The sequence below is a fragment of the Abrus precatorius genome, unplaced genomic scaffold (genome assembly GCF_003935025.1).
Source record: "Abrus precatorius isolate BTA unplaced genomic scaffold, Abrus_2018 Scaffold11, whole genome shotgun sequence".
Taxonomy (NCBI): Eukaryota; Viridiplantae; Streptophyta; class Magnoliopsida; order Fabales; family Fabaceae; genus Abrus; species Abrus precatorius.
Window position 1 is genome coordinate 7,765,883 of NW_020874303.1, and position 19,043 is coordinate 7,784,925.

The following is a 19,043-nucleotide window of genomic DNA, read 5'->3' on the forward strand; positions in this document are numbered from 1 at the left end:
ATTTGTAACGTAGACAGAGAGAGAAAAAGAGAGGGAAGAGGAATTGGAGTGAGTGGGTTTAAGGGGTAGGGTGGTGCTTTTATAGAGAGGAAGACCAAAACCCTGTAATTCTTAATTTAATTCTTTTAAGTATTTGAATTTTTATTTATATTTTTGTTGATAGTTTAAGCTGTTTTGATTTTATCTTAGATAAGAAAATTGGACTTGTTGGGAATGGTTATTAATGAATATCCAATTGTGATAAGGTTTTATTTATAAATTAAATAAAGTGTTTAATATTACTTTGAATACATCTTCTTTTTTTTCCTTTTTTTATGAATAGAATTTAATACATTGTACAATGCATGTATTTAATATTTATTCATCGATGTTTAAGGTGATCGTTACATTATCTAATAAATAAATATTAAATACATTTTTTATTTTTAATATAATAATTGTTTTTCATTAAATGCTTAAGATTTTGTTAAGAATTGTCATGTAAAATTAATATTTTAAGATTTATTTTAATATTTTTTTCTATATTACAAGTATATTTCACAATCATATAATCACTAAAAGATTTTCCTCCGACAAAACTCAAGATAACATGTTTAGTTAAAAGAATCTCATATCAATATCTATGCGGCAATAATTGATTTTTTAAAAATTAATTTTTATGTATCATTAATGTAAAAAAATTTATATTGCTAATTAATTACAATACATTGTACATATAATTTTTATATTAATTTTAATATAAATTAACAATTCTTGATAATATGTTAATTTATGACTAGGTAACCGTGCATAAAATTATTACAATATTAATATATTTAAATTAAATTTATTTTTAAATAAATTCATAAATATTGCAGTTAAGAATTTACAAAAAAGAATATTTTTTATTGAAAGGTTTAAATTTTAGATGATTTAAAATATTACCTACTTACTACGACTATCTTTATTTTATTTAATTTTTATCTATTAAAAAAATTATCAATTTATAAGTTGAATATAATATTAAATTTTGTCAGTTATATCCTTATATTAAATATTTTATATATTTGTCGTAACGAGAAACAAAATAGTATTATCAAAAGAAATGATAGAGTAACTATCATGTAATGGCATGGGTATTTTAAATTTTAAATAAAATGTAAAAATAATAAATAAAAATGAAATACGTAGAAAATAAAAATAATAATAACACAACTATTAATAGCCGAAAAATATTACTATTATTATTAAATAAGGCTAAAATTACACACATAAAAAAAATACACTATAATAAAAGACACTTTAACAATTAATATTATATTTCATTAAATAAAAAAGAGATAAGGCATTTAAAATTAAAGATAATTAAATAGTTGGTAAATTAAGTTGTTATTTTTTTTATTAATATTTATCATATTTTTAGAAAAGTTAACTGCTGTGCAGATTATCTTGCAAATTAAATTTTTTAGATATACGACGATGAATTTATTTTTGAATTTTCCCTTCCTCAATTTGTTCCCATCTTCCAAGAGGATAACAAGGAAATTTACTTTCCTAGACTTTTGTTAATTGTTCTGTCTTTTGTTAAGTTTTTACTCCATTGGTAATAAAAAAATAAAATTAAAGATGATTGTTTAAACTAGAATACTTCATCTAAATGTTCAATCTAAAAATGATATAACGTACCACAATTTAAAACTTAAAATTAAATTTGACAATTATTATTATAAAACATAAGAAAAATATTCAATAGCAAGTATTTATATTTATTATATTAAAAATTCTCCATGCATTGCACAAATACATTAAATCTAAATGAATATAACAAAAAAATTAAATATCAGAATTTAATAATAGTTGTTTTCTTGATTAAAAATAATAAATTACAGAAAATAAATTTAAAATTTAGGAAAAAAATTAAATGTAAATACAACATCTCAATATCTATTAATTTAGTATAATATATAAAAATTTAATAAATCTTATAATATTGAGCATAATTGCATTCCCTAGACTTAAACTTGAAACCATAAGTTGTGATAGAACAATTACGCGCAAGTTGATCCATGTACTTAATGATAAAAATTAAATTTTAACGAACATTAACTTAAAATACAACAATTTTATAAAATAATTTATATCAAAAATGATATTTTTAATTTGATATAAAGTGTGAAGACTTAAATTTTAAAATTATTATTTTTTAAAATTAATTAAATTCATAATATTGAAGAGAAAAATAAAAAAGATATATTTAATAGAGTAAAATTTACATGACTTAATGAGATAGTAAACTTCTATTGTAGTACATTCAAATCAATCTTGTGAAACTAAAATTTTAAATCTTAATATCTTAAATTAACAATTATTAATTAACTCAGTTTTTATTATTGACAAAATGAATAATTAAGTGCTGATTGAATACGTGAAAAGACACAAAAAATAACATTATTTTAAAAAAAAATTAAAATATTTTATTTTTATTCTATACTTTTGAGATTTTCAAATAGTAAGTTTCTTTCTTCTGCTTTATCTTCTTTCATGGTGTATCATTCTTCTGCAAGATTTGGAAGATAAGAACCAAAGAAGATCAATCATATTTTGATCAAATGGTAAGGTGATTCGTCGTAGTTAAAGGTAGAAAAAATAGCTATAAAAAAAATATCATAAAAGAAGACAAAAATAGAATAAAAAAAAGAACTATTAATAAAAATTAATTATTTTTAAAAAATTCTAATACAACATCATTTTACATCTTTTCAATTATCACTTGAAGTGATAAATTATTACTCTGTTTTTTTAATGACATATATTAACTTTAAAGACTAAATTTAGTTACATTACATATTTTATTAGAAATTAAAATAAAAAATACTTTAAAAAATATATAATTGAAACCAAATTAATTTTTGAAAAATATATAGTTATACATCTTATACTTAAGTAAAACTAGCATATTATATAAAATTAAATTTAAATAAAATAATACTGTATATTAAAATGTTAAAATGAGTTAAAGCCTAGGCCCTACTCCACTCAACTTCTTATATAGCCTATTTTTTTCAAGTAATATAGTTAGTGGATTAGTTTTGCCCTTAAACCCTAATATCAAAAAAATGGTGGGCTAAGGTTAGGTTCGGGTGGATTAACCCACCTATTTCAAAAAGAAATTAATAATTTTTATTAAATTATTTTATTTAAAAAACTAAAAATTAAATTTATAAATATAAAATTAATTTTAAAAGTAAAAAATATTTATTCAATATAATAAAATTTTATCATAAAAAATAATATTAAATATAATTATATTATAAAATTAAATTAAATTTAGCTTTTACTTTTGGTTAATTTTTTAATTAAATTTAATATGTTATATTAATAATTTATAATTTTAATTAAAAATTAATAATAAACATTTTAAACTAAATAATAATTAAATAATAAATTAATAAATTTAATAATTTTTATATGTTTTGATATTATTTAATGACTTTTAATAATTATGTATTCGGTTTAGGTTTATATATGATATGATTAGTTTAAATATAAATATAAATACCTAAAATCTTAAATGGTTATTTTTAATGAATTTTATATAGATATAGATAGATTTTTTATTCAAAAAATTATAATTGTTAATAAACATTTTAAAGTTAATAATTAGTAAATATTTACATAAATTAACAAAAAATAAATTAAAAAAATAAATTATTGATTAATTTATTAATTTATATATAATATATTAATATATGTTTTAATTTATTATATCAGTGATATTTTTCTATATTACATTAATGTTATAGTGTAATTAATTTTATGAATATTTGTTAATTTAAAATAATAAATAAAGTAAATAAAATTAAATATTTTATAATTATTTTCTTAATTTAATAATAATTATTATTGTCATTATATATATATATATATATATATATATTGCATTGACTTTAAATTTTTATATTAAATTTTATTATAAAATTTTTATTAAGATAAAATTTTAAAAAATAAAAGTTATTTTAATTTAAATATAAATTTTATTAAATTAAGATGAGATAAAAGTTAAATCTATAAACATTTATTAATTCTTATTATGCTTATATATTATTTGTCTGTATCCATAAATTTGATAACATAAAATATTTTATGTCTACAAATTTTATAATAATAATAATAATATATTTTAATATAATAATTTTCATTTAGCTAATTCAACAAATTTTGTAAGTATTATATTTTGTTATTAATTTTATATATTTTCTATCACTTTATTTATTTAATATAATAAAATTCTACACAAACAAAATATGATCTTCATAAAAAGTAAAAATAACTAAAATCTTTAATGCTTTAATAATTTTATAAAAATAAATCAATAAAAATAAATCAATAAAAATTTTATAATATGAAAACATTTAAGCTAATGCTCAAATAATATTTTAAAAATTATTTATAAAATTAAATAATTTTTTTTCAAATTATTTAATAATTATCAATAATATAGATAAAAATTAAAAAAATATATAAACTAATTTGATAATAAATAATTATATTTTTATTAATATTATTTAATAACAACAATCATTATAAATATTTATTATTATACAAATTTTTTTTTTATTTTTTAAGCAATTTTATTAGTTTACAAGTTTATAATAAAAAATGTCACATAAAATAAATATTTTTAATAAATACTTTAATAATTATTGCAATACATATCAAATTTCTTAAAATTTATATTCTTTAAGAATAGATAATTTTTTTTTATGAAACCTTATCCTAACTCTGACTCACATGACTTTTTGACTCATAAGATTTTTAATTTAATGAACCTTTTGGCCTACGAGGCTTTCTGGCTCGACCAGCGTGGACTAGAACTAGGGTTACAGTTAAAATAATAATAATAATAATAATAATAATAATAAGATATTATATATATATATATATGTATTAAAATTATATATATATATAAAGATGAAGTTTATTAAAATTTTATTAATTTATAATTTTATATTTTTATTTTTGTTTAATATTATATATCACTGTAGAAAGAAAATAAAAGACTGTCGTACATTGTGAATTAAAGTATCCATGGTTTTTGCTAACCCTTTGTTAATTTTTACAATATAATATTTTATTCATGACAATTGAGTATTTATTGTGCATACAACTCAAAAAGATATATTAAAAATGTAATTTCTAATATAAGTATTTAATAAATTACATTAATATATTAATTTGTTATATATTTTATTTTTTAACCATTATCCATTAAAAAGAGCATAATCTATATAATAATAAAAAAAGTACACATACTCTATTAAAAGTATTAAATATAAACACAAAACTATGATAAAATCAGATTAATGAAAAACTATCTTTTAAGATATGAAAAAAAATATCAGTATAATAAGAAGAATAAATATAAATATAATTTTTCATGAATTCTTTTGTATTCTATAATAATTTTATTTAATATTTTATATATTAAATTCATTTTTAAAAAATAAAATAAACTCATACAACTTATAAGTATTATAACCAATCCTTATCGTTTTGGACATCTTTCTTAACTGATCAAGTGCAATAAAATGTCCAGAGAAAATAATCAAAATAAAAAAAATTTATAAATTAAAAACAATTAATATTTCTTTATTTTTTATTTAAGTTTACTAAAATTTAAAGAAATGGATTGTTTCAAATTATGAAAAAATATTATTATTTATATTATTTTTTTATTTTATAATTTTTTTTAATAATCAATATAAAACTTGGTTAGAGTAGCGTATAAAAATATTTCCTTGCAATTGATTTCCAAAGTAACAAATATAGGAACTTTCAATTCCAAAATCAACGTTAATCAACGAAAGTGTGGAAGTGCCTTTGCAATGAGAAAAAGCTTAGACGTTATAATTTTTAGTTTTCCCTTTAGTTCACTATTAGCTCAACAGAAAGAAGAATAAAAAGAAGAAGGGGAAAGGTATCCCCTGTTGAAGAATGCGTTGATAATTATGGTCATTTTCAAATAAAAAAAATACCAAGCCTAATATGTTAGTAGGTACTTTCAAATATCTTAGACTTCAACAATATATAAATTCTACATATTAATAATAATTATTTAATGTGGGACTAAAAAAAATAAAAAAATACATACTTTTAGAGTTTTTCTCAATGAAAAAAAATAAAAAATTAATGGGCCTTTTTTTAATACAAAAGCGCCAAGCCTTAAGAAGAGTGAAATTTTAATCTCGAGTTTTTTTAAATTACAAAAATAGAAAATAAATTTAATAGATACTTTTCTAATTAAAAAAGGCTAAGTCTAACAAGTTTTAGGACTTCAAATTTTGAATCTCTTAAATTTGGCCAATTATTTTGAGACAACAACAATATATAAATTTTACATATGTGTGATAATTATTCAATATGGGATTAAAAGTTTGTAGAACACATAGGAAGAGATTTTTTCTCAATTATAAAAAATAAATTATTGATTTTTTTTCTAATAAAAAAAAATTCAAGCCTAAGAGGAGTTTGGAATTTAAATCTTGACTTTTTCTAAATTACAAAAATACAATACAAGTTTACAAATTTAACGAGCCCTTTTATAATAAAAAAATGCCAAGCTTAAGAAAAATTTAAAATTTTAATCTCTTAAACTTTGCTAATCACTTTGAGACATCTACAATATATAAATTTTATATATGTATAAAATTATTCAACTAGGACTAATAGCTTGTAGAATGCATAGTATGAGAGTTTTTCTAAATTATAAAAAAAATGAATCTTTTTCTAATTAAAAAAAGCCAAGCGTAAGAGTAGATTGAAATTTGAATCTCAAATTTTTCTAAATTCTAAAAATAAAATATAAATTTAAAAATTTATTAGACTTTTTTCTAATAAAAAAGTGTCAAGCCTAACAGGTTCAGCGACATTAAAATTCAGATTGCTTAGACTTGACCAATAACTTTGAGGCTTCAACAATATATAAATTCTACTTATAGGTGATAATTATTCAATGTGGGATTAAAAGTTACAGAATGTATAGTATGAGAGTTTTTATAAATTACAAAAAATAAATTATTGAGACTTTTTTTAATAAAAAAAGGTCAAGCCTAAAAGGAGTTTAGAATTTGAATCTTGAGTTTTTCTAAATTACAAAAATACAATACAAGTTCACAAATTTAATGGGCCCTTTTGTAGTAAAAAAATGCCAAGCCTAAAAAGAATTTAGAATTTTAATCTCATAAACTTAGTCAATCACTTTGAGACGTCTACAATATATAAATTCTATATATGTGTAGCATTATTTAACTAAGACTAATAGTTCGTAAAATGCATATTATGAGAGTTTTTCTAAATTATAAAAAAAAAAAGTGAATCTTATTCTGATAAAAAAAAGCCTAGCGTAAGATAGATTGAAACTTAAAAAAGGCCAAGTCTAACAAGTTTTAGGGCTTCAAAATTTGAATATATTAAATTTGGCCAATTACTTTGAGATGTCAACTATATAAATTTTTTTCATATATGTGATAATTATCCAATGTGAGACTACAAACTTGTAGAATGCATAGCATGAGAGTTTTTCTAAATTATAAAAAAAAAATTGTTGAGTGTTTTTTTAATAAAAATAAGCCTAGTCTAAGTGGAGTTTGGAATTTGAATTTTGACTTTTTCTAAATTACAAAAAGAAAATACAAATCACAAATTTAATGAGCCTTTTTCAAATAAAAATGCACTAAGTCTAAAAGGTTCGAGTGCTTTAAAATTTTAATATCTTAAACTTAGTCAATCGCTTTGAAAAGTTAACAATATATAAATTCTACACATATGTGATAATTATTCAACGTGAAATTAATTGCTTATAGAATGCATAGTATGTTTCTACTTTCTAATTTGTTATCTAACCAAGTATTAATTGTTAAAAATAAAGTGTTTTATGAATTTTCTTATATTCACATAAAACTCCCAATAATATTAGGTAAAACATAATTTTTTTTATTCACTTGCGTTAGTTTTTTAACTTTTTACTTTTGGTTACATATATAGTCTATTTTTCAATATAAAATCTTATCTAATGTAATAATTTTTAAAATATAAATATTCACTTTTTAAAATTTATTAAATTAAAAATTCATGCAATTGATTTCTGATTGTTTTTAAGAAAATTTTTTAATTTAATAAACTACTAAATGTATAAACTATAAATTATAAATCCTTAAAAATTGAAATAAAAATAATATTCACATTATTTTTTATCGGTAATTTCTCTAAAAATATTTCATAATTTCCTATGACAAAATAAAAGATTTTATTTTGATTTCCATTCTTATTTTCATATATTAGGATGCAAATTATTATTAATGAGGTAACAACATCACAATGTTGAGAATCCTTTTTGTATTTATATATTTTAAAATATAATAAAATTCTTTTTGTATAAAGTTCAAATTTAAATTAAAGATTAAAAATTTAGCTAAATTTAAATTAAAGTTTTAATAAAAAATTTTAATTAAGCTAACTTTAAATATTAGACGTGTTGAATTCGTTAAGTCAACAAATACTAAAGCAGTTTTATTATTTGAATTCACTAACTTGAATGTTATCAACTTGTACCTCCATTTTATTTTTCTGATTATTCATAAAATTTGTTTGGTAGCAAATACTAGTGTTATGATTGTGGGACATGCAATAATCTTTTTTTCAATATACAATAACAAAATCAAATAATTAATTATTTAAAATTTCATTAGTTACATACAATAGTCTATTTTTTAATATGGAAATAAAAAATGTGATTTCTTAATTCATAATTTTAAAATAAAAAAATTGAGTTGCATATATAAGATATTGCTATTATAAATTGAAGTCACAAAGACAGACATTTACTTAGTCATGAAAAGCCACGTAACTTTTTTCTTTAAATACATATTCTTGCTCCAAACTAAATTGATTTGCGCACTCCATACATTGTTGTGTAGAAGATTCTTTTTCCTTTTACAATTTTTTTCTCTACTCTTCTACTACTTTTTGTACCGTTTTACTTATCAAGTTCCTCCCAAGCAAAGGATTAGTTGCCATTTCATCATCCAAAATCAATCCAAAAAACTCAATCAATTTCCTTCCCTCAAAACACTTGAAGGTGCAAAGCAAAATAAATAATTTCTTTAACATATAAGAATTCCAATAGGAAAACAATGCCTACAATTTGCACTGTCAAAATCTGAACCACTTGTTTCCATTTTACTGTTACATCGTATTCAAATCCTGAGATCTAATGTCATCAGCATTTTGACGGCCATAATCGCACCCACACCATTCGCATATGCAACAAATTGTGGGCAATTGTTATTACTTACCAAAACCCTAGCGTGCTTTTGAGCTCCTCTCCGTGCGCTATAACTTCACATACATCTCTTTACATTCGGCTTTGATTTTTTGCCTCTTCCTCAAATAAACTAATTTATTCTCTCTTCTTACTCTTCTTTAGTGACTGCATATTTGCCAATGCTTCCACCTCTTTTTCCTGTCTTTTCACTTCGTCTATATGTTCTTTATTTGTTTTTCTATTTTTAATGCACTTCTTTAACAATCCTTTCTCCGCTAGCATTATCAGTTTCTGTTTTTTCTGCTCTTTTGCTTTTTCCTCAACGCCGTCACCATCCAACATCTTCATTTCTGCCGCATTTTTGGCACCAAAAACCTATAATATATCAAAGTAAAGAAGTCAGTTGGAAATTTAAAAAATAAAAAGCTTTACGTAGCTCATAAATTGGAAAAAGCCATTATCATGAAGATACAAAAAATAAAATAAAGCAACAATCAATATGCAATTCAATCACAAGGCCAGAAAAGCTAATCTGCTAATGCTTCCACCTTCTCTTGTTTAGGTTCTTTTCCTTCTTTTGCAAATTCATTATTTCGTTTTCTCTTCTTGTTTCTTTTCTTCAACAATCCCTTCTCTGCTAGCATTTTCAGTTTCTGTTTTTTCCGTTCTTTAGCTTTCTCCTCAAAGCCATCATCTATCATCTTCATTTCTGCCACATTCTTTGCACTGAAAACCTAGAAATACATCAAAGTCAAACAGAATTAGAAAAAGAACTTTACATGCTTATGATTGAAAAAAACCACAATTATTAGACAGAGAAAAATAAAAATAAAAATTCAGTCACTAAACTGAAAAATTACCCCATAAAAACATACCTTTTTCATGAGAGAGAGCACCTCATTTTCTTTGTATTCAACCATTTCAAGTTGCTGTTCAATAAGAACTTCTATTTCACGAATAAGATCAACATCATTCTGCAAATGCCAAATTTAAATAGTGAAACAATAAGGAAACCAATGCAATACAAATATCAGAATTCTAAAATGACCTCATTTAATATATAAACATCATAGTCAACTGAAATAACATGGATACTGCCTTTGCAAAATATACATACACTATGTTACAACAATACAACATAAGACAGAGTTTGTAGCACCCTATTGATAATACCTATTCTGCCCATTTTCAACCAAGTCTATTATTATATGATGTGATTCTTATCAAAATTTTCATACGGAGCACATCAAACTTTGGCAACTTCAATTTTAACCAAAAGCTGAACAAGGAGTCTCAACTGAACTTCATACAGAATTACAGACACAAGTCCTGATAAGAATCCACACTAAAATATGCCATACACAACATATAGAACTGTCACATATTAAAAATAGTCATACATCAAGATATCGAAGACCTAGCTTAATTTGCAAAACAAGCAGGCAACGAACTTTTTAAATTTTCACTGCTCAAAATGAAGTTCAAAAGTTCAGAGTTAAAATCATATGTCTGGGATCCAATTTCAACAGAGTTAGATGTTAAAATAATAACATCAAAATAGGACTTGAGGATATCAATTTACAACCTAAAGGACATAAATTTGGCAAGCATTTATATTAAGAGTATATGTGGTAGAAAACCTATCCTGTAATAGCAATTCTGTAAAGTTCTGTATTAGAAACTGCATGATGGCAGTTTTTCACAGAAAATAACTAATGACATTATGTAATAAGATTATATCAGATAGTAGTACAGTGTGTAATTAGGCAAGTGAGGACAGAATGCTCTCTGTAGGAGACATTTGTCTCTGGGACAGAGTTAAGATCCCACTGCAAGGTCTTGGGTCCCACATTAAAAGTATGAGATTCTAATATGGGGTTTATAAGGCCTTGAGCTTTCTGATAGCAGACCTCCTATGACAAAGGTTTATAAGAGAAAGAGAGGAGTTAGAAGAAATATTAGAGAAAGGGGATGCAGAACCATTGCAACAGAATATTTATGAGTGAGCCAGTCATACAGTTAGTTAAGTTTCTGTTAGGAGGTTATAAATAAGAACAGACGAATCAGTTGTAGGCAGTTTTTGAGAAGTGGGGAAAGGTTCAGATTAGGAGAGACCAGGACTCTCAAACATATCCTAAGTCATTCATCTTTGTATTTTGTCTACCCCAATTCAGTCTTCCTCCATATTAGGGCACGGTTGATTTTAGGGAATCTGGAGCAATAGACATTTTTTTGCTCTTCATATTTCTTCGATCCAGTTTCTATCACTTTCCAACTACAATGGCTAACTTTTGTGATATAGCTCTCACAATATTTTTCTCAATTGATATCAGAGGTTCCACCACGCCTCTCAGTTGCAAATGAGCAGCAGGAATTACAACATTCCCCCGAGACTAGTCAAGGGACTAGTGAACAGTTAACCCACATGGGTCCAAGGACAGCAAAGCATGGTGGGATGTTACAAGAATCCAATTGTAAGGTACAAGACTCAAGTCCAACATTGTTAAGTATGGGATTCTAGTGTAGGGTCTATAATGCTTTAGGCTCTGAAACTCCAACAGGTAGCTTTTCTATTGAAGTTCTCTCAAGGTTCTTATCGGACAAGAAGTGTTGCTGTATTATCCCAACGCTAACTACATTTTATTAGTTTATCAATTAGCATCGTATCAAGAATGAATGGTGACAGCAAAGAATTTAATGTGACAGAACAAAAACTTGTATGTTCACCAATTTATTTCAGTATATCCACACATTTGAAAGCTTATTTCATACATTTGTGAATTATTATTCTTGCCACTGCTACCTAAAATTTATAGATCCACCACTGCCTTCTACAGAACATATGTGCCTATCCACAACGAAAGAAAGGGGAAATTAAGGTCCATGAAATCCAATTATATAGGCTTTTATCTTCCATTATCTATTGTGGACAGGGAAGCAACATTCCAGATATGCAGTGGAGCAAACATAGTAGCCTGTTAATGTAAGACTTACAAGGGATAAAAACTAATGAATTTAACAAAAATTCTTTCAAATGCAATGTATAAAAACTTGAATTCAAACAACATAAAGAGATCTATAAGTTTCCATGTTAATATAAAATGTACTGACCTGGGTAACAAGGCTTAAAGCCAGCCCCCCTCTACCTGCTCTTGCTGTACGACCTACACGATGAATATAATCTCGTGGAAACCTGTAGATGAACGGCTGAAATTCATTTAATCAAATGCTTAAAAAATCAATTAAGAAAATATAGATATCGAATAAAAACAAAAAGTAACCTTGGGACATCATAATTGATAACAAGGTCCACTGTAGGAATATCCAATCCACGGCTCGCAACATCAGTTGCTAGCAGTATAGAAACCTTTCCTGATTTAAAATGATGAAGTGCTTCAAGCCTCTGAGCTTGTGATTTGAATGAATATAGAGCTGCAGCTTCTTGATCAAGCACTTCAAGCATTAAACTTAATCGATGACAATCTCTGCGATTTGGAAACTGTTAGAACATCTTTGAAATATTTAGAAGATAATGACACATAGTAGGTTAGAATAATTTATATTATTTCAAAAGAAAATTGTGCTACCTAATTTTTAGGGATTTTATTATTTTAGGATCCTCGTCTTATTCTAAAGGATTTTATCTTACCTTCAGTAAGTTAATCAATCCGTCATTTGATTAGGGTTACAAGTCTAGTACATAACCTAATTGCTAGCAAAAATAGGCATTGGTGCTTTATCTTTAGTTTTATGGCATCACATCATAATATACCATATAAATTTAACATCCTATTACTCTATTAAACTATTTTAGGACAACAAAATGCCCAGTAATTATCTGCTCAAGCTAAAATAATTTACCTATCAATTATTTTCAAACTTTAATGACAGGTTAAAATTATATTTAGCACACATAATAACCTAAATCTGTTTCGGCATATCAAGGGTAGAAGACAAAGTGCTTGGATTGTCAACAAAGCCCAGCCGAACATCAGTTTGGGCAGAGGGCATTAATACACAACCTGAAGACAAAGCAAGTAGTTATACAAATTATATCGTCACCTTTCATTTCTTTCATGGACACTACTTACGAATTAAGATAGAACACCTCACTGGCTTTTAAATTCAAACAAAAATTTCTATTATCATAAATTTCTGTCATCACTCAAAAGTGTACTTAAGCTATGAAGCACAGACTTTGACACTTCTAAAATATAGGACACTGTGTGTGTGTGTGTGTGTGTGTATATAAGTTCAAAAAAATATTAGAGACATTATTTTACAATCTCAGTACTTGGTTTCTTCATAAAAAGATTTCAAAAATAAGATAAAATTATACCATATTCATATTCTCAAACAAATATAGTAAATTTTATATTTTTTTTCCATGTTAATGAGCCTTCTAAAAAAATTTGAAGCATCATTTTTTAATATTTTACATTAAAATTTAAGTCGAGTTTTTTAAAAGTTAAAAAAGAAGCTTTTTTAATAATACTTGGTGTGTCCATCTATACTAAAGTATTGGCTTAGGTATCTGAGCTGTATGAAGTTGCTGGCTCAGTTGTCTAAGCCAAAAAAATAATAATTTTTTAATTGGATGCCTAAAATAAGGAATGTCTGACACATGTCGAACAAGTGTCTGAGAAGTGCCAGTTTCAGAAACATCTTCGACACTGCAACACTTCAAAAAAGAGAAGTGCTTGTGCTTCATGGTACTTAAGCATGATTCAGAACACCTATCTTGCTCTACAATTGATATGTCCTTTTCTGATTCACAAGTTAATAGATTAAGTTATGGCTGCCAGTGAAAACAATAAAAAGGTACAGATAGGTTCTAAACAATAAAAAGCCTAAATTTTCTGATCCATAATTATCAGTTTCACTTTTGCTACATTTTGGATTAACCATTGCACCTTTACTTCTTGAAATAATGATACTAAAACTGTCATAAACTATAAGTAATCTGCCTTTTATCTTTAATTAATTACAATTTATCCAGAAGAGATAAACAATACAGCATACAAAAATAGAACCAAAGGAAAATCCTACCAATTCCTCCACTATAATATGCTCCAAGCATTGAAACAGATCAAGCAAGAAACCCTCTAAAATATACATAAAATAAAGCTTTGAATCACCCATCAACTAAAACTAACAATTTCAATCCAAATATTAATGTTAAACCATAGCCTCCATTTTAGGCATGCATCCCACAAAAGTGAGAAATCCTACATATGCCCAATATCCATTCTCAAACAAGCAGAGATATACTGAAACCAATCTCTGAATCTCAAGTCCTACCATCTGCTAACTAATAAGATATGATTCTAAATTTCTAATACCAAACTGCAAGTTTGCAACACACCTTTCTAAATTTCATACACAAAGGGCATAAGACAGAACTATACCCACAGGCCACAACCAGAAGCTTTCAATTTTTGATTGTGTGTTAAATACCATATCATTCCAATATTTGATTGAGTATTTATTTATACCCCTTTATTCTTTACTGCTGGTGAAGAAGGGGGAAGTTTAAACAGAAACAAAAACAACAAAATCATATATTGAAAAAAGTAATCGAAGGTAAAAGCTTGATTAGTTAGAGACCAGTTTTCCATCCAGAAACCTGCAAGTGCAAACTTATGTAATAAACACACAGATAGGCGGGCAGGGTTGTTTAATATATTAGCTGAAAGTGGCAACCTGATCCAATATGGCATCAAAAAAGAAATAAATAAATAAAATTTAAGTACCCAGGAAGAAGAAAGATGAATAACAAACCATCATACAGACAACAAAAGTTGGAAACAAAAAATACAACAAGTCATCTAGAAAGATACCTGCAAGTTGAGATAAATATGATGGCAGACCGAATGCCCATATCTTCCATTTTAGACAAAATATGCATCAAATATACATCCTTCACCTTTTTAGGGATGAAGATAGCCTGCTGCTCGAGTGTTTCAACTGTTTTGAATCCTTCATATGCCTCATAGACATACAGCTTATCTTGATAACGTTCACGCAACTTTTGCAGATTACTTGTAGTTGTTGCAGAAAAGAACAGGTTTTGACGATTTTCTGGTAAACACTGAAAAATAAATTTTAATTCCTCCTGAAAACCAACATCCAGGACTCGATCTGCTTCATCCAAGACAAGGAACTGCAATAGCATAGGCCAAATATTAATTCATAGAATGAAGAAGGCAAGGCAATACATGATGATTGAGCATTCAGCCTGCAATTTTGAGTATATAAGCAAGATTCTAATTAATGGATAGTTTTGTTTCATTTTTGAGATATTTTAGCTTGTTTTTTGCTTGATAAAATTCTGGTTCAGAGGAGTTCTTATGAAAAGTTGCATATGGATTGGAATAGTTGGACAATTGTTGTGTTATTTCACCATTTCGGATTGCCATGCCATTTTCTTTTCACTATTTTATTTAGGGAGATTCTTTGTCCTCAGTCCTTGTACTTATTGTTTTTATCTAGTATTACATAAAAATGTTTAGATTTACTACAAAAATCTATGTTAACCTTTACTAGCTAAAAGGGTATGCAATAAGCATCAACAAATTTGCAATACAACAAAATAACTCCTGCCAAATTTGAAAAAGTATTGCCAACCCTTTAAATTTTTCATGCTTCACTTAAATTTGCTAATCACCCTTTCAGCGCAACTAGTAAACACACACACACACACACACATATGACACTTAAGCACCTATAGCAGGATGTTAGTAACAGACCCCAGTTAACAATGTTTATGTTAGAAAAGAGCAAAGAAAAGGAAGTGGGCTACGACCCAAAGGATTAGAATAGCCAGTTAATATTTGTGACAGTTGTAAATAACTGAATTTGTTACATGTAATAATAGGATGTTAATAAATAGGAAAGGGGGGGGGGAATAAGGCAGGAAAAATGTAGTTGGAACTTGGTGGGAGAGATTCAGGCTCTCGGATTCCTGAAGCATATAGGGGAGAACATTCATCTTGTTTTCTCAGAAATTTTCAATTGATTCAGTTTCTTACACAGGACCCATCAAGTCATCTCATAGAAAATTCAGCCAAAGCAGCATGTCTTTTCAGTCCAAATAATACAGGATGTCATAAGACTATTAGCATAATTTCAGAACGCCAATGGTAAGAGTTTCACGAAGTAAAACTTTAATAAATATCAGTCCAATAAGAAATAATATTCCATATGATCACTTTTCAATCAAACATTTTCTAAATACCCACACTTCTAGTATAACATTCCACCAATTTATTCAAAACTTTCTCCAGTCAACCAAATATACATTTTTTAAAACAAATTATTTTTAAAAAAAAAAAACCATTTGTCACCCCCACAGCTTACGAAGCATTTCATTCTATGGAATTGTATGAAAAAACATAAATTACAGGAAATAATCAAATTTTTTATTTTAAAACCTATTGAAAAACTAAAAAATGATTATTTGTTCTATATATGCTGATTCAAACACGTTCTAAGTCTCTTTTTATTATTTTTCCCACTCTAAAATAAAGTAATCCAACAAAGACAAATAGCATAAATCAATCACCTTCATCACCCAAATCACCAATTACTCAATTAAAATCCAGTCCATGAGCACATACAAACAAGAGCTACAACAATAACTCCAAAAAAAAAAGAAAAAAAAAACCATCATGATTATTCATAATTTAACTCCAATGAGAAGGATACTCTATGGAGGATGAAGTACAATTGTAATCATTAACTAAAAATTCATTGGTTAAAACTTTAATAATTTTATGATTTGTTGCACATGCATTTTATCACAATCTCAAGACTTGGTCTTTCAGTGCATGTTTGATTCACTTAATTTTAAAAAAATAATAATAGTTTAATCTAAATATTTTAAAAACAAACCATTATATCTCAAAATTTAAATTACACCAAACAAGCAATTAATCAATCATATTTTATCCAATTATTCATTACGTTGGTCCTGGAGAAAACAGGAGGAATATCAGGACTATCTCGGAGTAAGAGGTGGATCCTCCCGGGTGTGGCAATCACGAGGTGTGGCCTCGCCACCAATTCCTTCGCCTGTTTCAGCATGTCCATGCCGCCAACAACCACCGCGATGCGGAGGTGGAGGGAGGACCCTAGGGCGCGGAACTGCTCCGCGAGCTGAAACGCGAGCTCGCGCGTGGGCGTCACGACGAGTGCGAACACGCCGAACGGGTGCTCGGCGAGACGGTGGAGGATCGGGAGCGCGAAGGCCGCGGTCTTACCGCTCCCAGTCTCGTCAATGCCAAGCACGTGGCGGCCATCAAGGACCCTCGGAATGCACTGCGACTGCACGCGCCGCGGCTTCCGCATGCCGAGCTCCGTGCACGTCTTGACCGCCCATTCGGCGAGGCCGAGATCGTCGAACGTGGCGGTGGCAGCGTCGGCTGTGACGGTGGAGGTGGTTGTTTTGTGTGGTTCGGAGTTGGGGTTTGTGGTTGCGGCGAGGGAAGGGTTTTGTGAGGGTTTATTGCGAGTTGTTTTGAAGAGAGGGAAGTTTTGGTCTTGTAAGAGCTGTGTTTGCTCCATTGTTGAAACACTACCCTTCCTAATGTACTCCCTTCCACTTTTAATGTTTTTCGTTTTCTGTATTTTTTTTCATCAACCGAGATTTGTATTAAATGGGCCCAAAAGGCCGAGCCCAAAGGCAGAGAATATAAATTTTCAAGGATCTACGCCAGTCGGGTGAATATTTTGTTTTTGACGGGCTTTGAAGCTTACAATGGCCTTGATCTCTTTCAGATTTGTCTTTTAATGAGAGTAAATATATTGCCTTCCTCTGATAGCTACTGATAATTGATAAATTAGAGTTTCAGAGTCAAGAAAAAAAAATTTAGAGGGACATGAAATGCATTAATTAGAGCTTCTTTGTTTTCTTTTTTAAATAGAGTTTTTTGTTTTTAAAATTAAAAAACATAAAAACTTACTTGTTAATGTAAGTTTTTAAAATTATTTTTTATTTTCAGTTTTTAAAACTGAAAAACAGAATTACTATTTAGGTGTTTTTATTTTTATTTTTATTTTTTTCTTTTTAAAACTAACAAAAGTTCAACTAAAAACAGTTTAAAAACTAAATTATCAAACAAATTTTATTTTTCCTAAAAACAGTTTTATAAAATTGTTTTAAAATATAATTTTTAAAAATTAAAAATCTAAACTAAATCAAACAAGTCCTAATTATTTTAAAAAGAAAAACCATACAAATATCATCACTCTCCGCATATGCATTTAGAGAGAAAAAAGAATTTGTCAAAATTCAGAAATATAAAATCTCAAACATGTTGAGTCAGTCATACACTTAACATATTCTATTCAAGAACTAAAAGACTCTCTGCATACATAAGAACTGAAATTTATAGTATAATATTTTAAAAATTAATGAGAAAATATAAGTTCCTGTTGAAATTTTTAGTTTAATTGATTATGTCCACAGAGGCAGGTAAGATTTAAGGAAAATAAAACTGATCAAGTATAGAAGTAACTAATAATTAGTATACTAGTATATACTTGGCATATTATATGAATTATTTTAAATAAAAAGAAAATATTAAAAATATAAATAGCATTAATTTAATTAATATTTTTTATAATAAATAAATTAAAATATAAAATTACATGTTAACAGAATTCTTAGTTTTAGAAAATCTTTAAATTGATTTAATTGAGAAAAAAATATTTCTCTGCCAATATACAAATGTTTCATTAT

At 26.3% G+C, this 19,043-nt stretch overlaps 1 protein-coding gene across 1 annotated transcript; it reads right to left on the reverse strand.

Moving 5' to 3' along the window:
- Positions 1-9,306: 9,306 nt before the first annotated feature.
- LOC113854921 (DEAD-box ATP-dependent RNA helicase 36) lies at positions 9,307-17,881 on the reverse strand. The gene is made up of 7 exons (XM_027486257.1): positions 17,267-17,881; positions 15,142-15,464; positions 12,583-12,786; positions 12,413-12,494; positions 10,177-10,275; positions 9,844-10,035; positions 9,307-9,490 (listed from the first exon to the last, which is right to left on the reverse strand). Exons 1-7 carry the CDS (start codon positions 17,864-17,866, stop codon positions 9,437-9,439), a joined length of 1,554 nt encoding a protein of 517 aa, XP_027342058.1. The 5' UTR covers positions 17,867-17,881; the 3' UTR covers positions 9,307-9,436.
- Positions 17,882-19,043: the final 1,162 nt, after the last annotated feature.

What these genes read in the sequence shown, in the direction of transcription:
- LOC113854921 (XM_027486257.1), bottom strand. Translation starts at nt 17,866, where the DNA reads ATGGAGCAAACACAGCTCTTACAAGACCAAAACTTCCCTCTCTTCAAA. An exon ending in ATATTTATCTCAACTTGCAG is followed by an intron (nt 12,787 to 15,141) that starts GTATCTTTCTAG and finishes TCCAAATCGCAG; the next exon opens with AGATTGTCATCGATTAAGTT. An exon ending in CTTTAAGCCTTGTTACCCAG is followed by an intron (nt 10,276 to 12,412) that starts GTCAGTACATTT and finishes TGGCATTTGCAG; the next exon opens with AATGATGTTGATCTTATTCG.